Source organism: Asparagus officinalis, chromosome 1 (genome assembly GCF_001876935.1).
Source record: "Asparagus officinalis chromosome 1, Aspof.V1, whole genome shotgun sequence".
Classification (NCBI taxonomy): domain Eukaryota; kingdom Viridiplantae; phylum Streptophyta; class Magnoliopsida; order Asparagales; family Asparagaceae; genus Asparagus; species Asparagus officinalis.
The window spans coordinates 18686129-18689303 of NC_033794.1; the positions used below are offsets into that span (position 1 = coordinate 18686129).

General features: G+C 46.8%; 1 protein-coding gene across 1 annotated transcript; it reads right to left on the minus strand.

Moving 5' to 3' along the window:
- On the minus strand, positions 973-2170 carry LOC109831359. Its single transcript, XM_020398692.1, has 2 exons — positions 1928-2170; positions 973-1350 (listed from the first exon to the last, which is right to left on the minus strand). The coding sequence occupies exons 1-2, from the start codon at positions 2168-2170 to the stop codon at positions 973-975; spliced, it is 621 nt and encodes a 206-aa protein (XP_020254281.1).

The window sequence follows — 3175 nt, forward strand, 5'->3', positions numbered from 1 at the left end:
AACGCATCCCAATCCTCTACCTGATGCGTCGCAAAACACCTCAAAGTTCCCACTCTTATCTGGTATCGTCAAGACCGGGGCCGAAATCAGTCGAGACTTTAACTCCTCAAATGCCTGCTCACAAGTGTCAGACCAGATAAACTTAATATACTTCCTCGTAAGTCGTGTCATCGGCTCTGCAATCTTCGAAAAATCTCTGATGAAGCGACGGTAGTAACCAGCTAATCCCAGGAAGCTCTTAATATCAGACACCGACTTAGGGGTAGGTCAATCCTTCACTGCAGATACCTTCTCCGGATCCACTGATATGTCGTCTCCTGACACCACGTGTCCCAGAAACGCAATACGATCTAGCCAGAACTGGCACTTACTATACTTGGCAAATAGCCGATGCTCTCTCAAGGTCTTCAACACGTACCGCAAATGCTCTGCATGTTCCGCCTCACTCTTAGAGTACACCAAGATATCATCAATAAAAACTTCCACAAACTTATCCAGTACATCATAAAATACCAGATTCATCATGTTCATGAATGTCACCGGTGCATTAGTCACACCAAACGACATCACTAAGAATTCATAATGTCCATATCTCGTTCGAAACGCAGTCTTGGGGACATCAAAATCCTTAACCTTCACCTGGTGATATCCGCTCCGCAAATCCATCTTAGAAAATACTCTCGATCCTCCTAATTGATCGAAGATATCATCGATACGGGGAAGTGGATACTTATTCTTCACTGTCACCGCATTCAACTCTCGGTAGTCGATGCACATCCGTTTGGATCCATCCTTCTTTCCCACGAGCAATACAGGTGCTCCCCAGGCCAATACACTAGGTCGTATCAAGCCTCTCTGCAAAGGATCATCCAACTGAGTCTGAAGCTCGGCCAACTCAGCTGGAGGCATACGATAAGGAGTCTTGGAGATCGGAGCAGTTCCAGGCTTCAATTCTATGAAAAACTCAATCGCTCAATCCGGTGGCAATCCGTAAATGTCGTCGGGAAATATATCTTCAAATTCCCGAACTACAACTGGCTTCTCAGATTCCACTTGCATTGCAGCTAACGTCGACTTCTTCGGTCTAGCTCTGAACTCCACAGGTCTGGCTGATATGCTACCACTAGTGAACTCAAATCTCGGGTGATCCGGTATCTCGAATACTACGCTCCGACGGCGACAATTAATGGTGGCAAAGAATGACCCTAACCAATCCATCCTAAATACTACATCAAAACTCGGCAAATTAATCACCAGAAAGTCTGCAAAGAGTTCCCTCCCACAGATAACCACAGGGCACGATTCATAACCACTGGATGCTACTAAGACACCATTGCCAGTGTTGATATTCTAGCTCGTAGTCAAAGGAGTTATAGGAAGAGAATGGACACTCGCAAATCGACGAGACAAGAAACAATGGGAGGCTCCAGAAACAAAGAGCGATAAAGCAGGTACGGAAGTAACAAGAACCTTGCCTATTTAGGAGGATGTAAATGCAACTAACTTAGTATTCATAAACAATTCTACCATGATATTATCTAGTAATGCTAATTAAATAAGTTCATACGCAAATAAAACTTAGAGTAAACCATTCTTACCAGTGATAACTTGGTCGTTCGCCTCAGCTTCTACGACTGACATCATGAACATCTGTCGCTGTGGTTGCTGGCTCTGCGCTTTCTGATAAGCCTGCTACTGCTGAGGAAGTGGCCCTGCTTGAGGATAGGATCTGGGCTGAGGCGGTGCTGCCAGGGCTGGTCGAGGTAGTGCTGGGAGGGCTGCCCGAACTGGGGGTGGGGGCAAACGAGCCTGCTGCTGCTGAGGACAGTCCTGACTGATATGACCCGAGAACCCACAAGTATAGAATAAACGGGGACGCTTGCGGCACTGCTGATAGGTATGTCCAGCAAAATCATAATAGGAACACTTCACCGAAGGCTGGCCACGAGTCTGCACTCCAGGGCGCTGATAAGGGTGACTCTGAGGGAATGGCTGACGCTGAGAGTGCTGCTGTCTCTGCGGGCCCTGCTGCTGCTGCCTCGGAGGTGGCTGCTGGTGTCCTGCTCTGAATCACGTGTGAGTCTTCAGGCTCCTTATGCACGCTTTCAATCTCCCGTGCTGCATCCAGCACCGCATCATGGGTTGCCAAAGCTCTACCTGCTAGAGCCATCCTAATGTACTTGTCCAGACCCTTTTGAAACTGATGCCTCCTAATCGTAGGGTCTGTAACCAAGTGGGGAGCATATCAGCTCAAAGAAGAAAACTCGGCCTCGTACTCGTCGACTGATCGACCCCCTTGCTTGAGCTCGACAAATCTACGAAGGAGCTCATCTCGGGCCGACTGAGGAAAATACATCCTATTGAAGCGATCCATGAACGTCTCCCACAGAATCGGCCTCTCTAGGTGTGTCTTCTTAGCAGCTGTTCGCAGGGAAATTCGTTGCTTTCTTCATTGATGTCATTGCTATCTTAAATAACAGTTTTTTGGTTACAGAAGATCCGGTCTTTTTTAGATCCGGTTATAATGAAAAATCAAAAATAAAGAAAATCAAAAATTACAACTTTTTCTCCTTGTTTTTTTAGATCCGGTTATAATGAAAAATCAAAAATAAAGAAAATCAAAAATTACAACTTTTTCTCCTTGTGAACAGATCGCGAGCTCCTGTTATTCGGTCACTCGCTTTGGTGGGTTGTTTGCCTGCGCCGGGGTTGTTTGCCATGGACCACCACGCGATCTAGATCCGGACAGATCTACGCAGTATAACGGGTATTATTTCACTAAGGAAATAATAGCCGGGGAGGATTGGTTCACCAAGGAAACAATCGTCCAAGTCTCGGGATCTAAGACCAAGCTTAGATCCGGAGTGTAACAACGTAGATCTGAGATCTTGATCCCCTCGAACTCCTGCCTTTTTTGTGATGCGGGTGCTCGCCGAGAATCAGATCCGAACGTCCAAGTCTTCAAGCCTTCAAAAACTCCAAGATGAGGTCTCAATCGTTCTTCCAAAAGTCCTCTCAAATGATGAATGACCCCGCCTATTTATAGGCAACCAGATCTGTGCATTTAGCACAGATCTGGTCGGCCACCTCAGGGTGGCTCGGCTCATGCCTGTAGGCATATAAAATTGCTTATAGGTCCCCTAGCATAGCTCGGCACAAACCGACGAGCCAACGA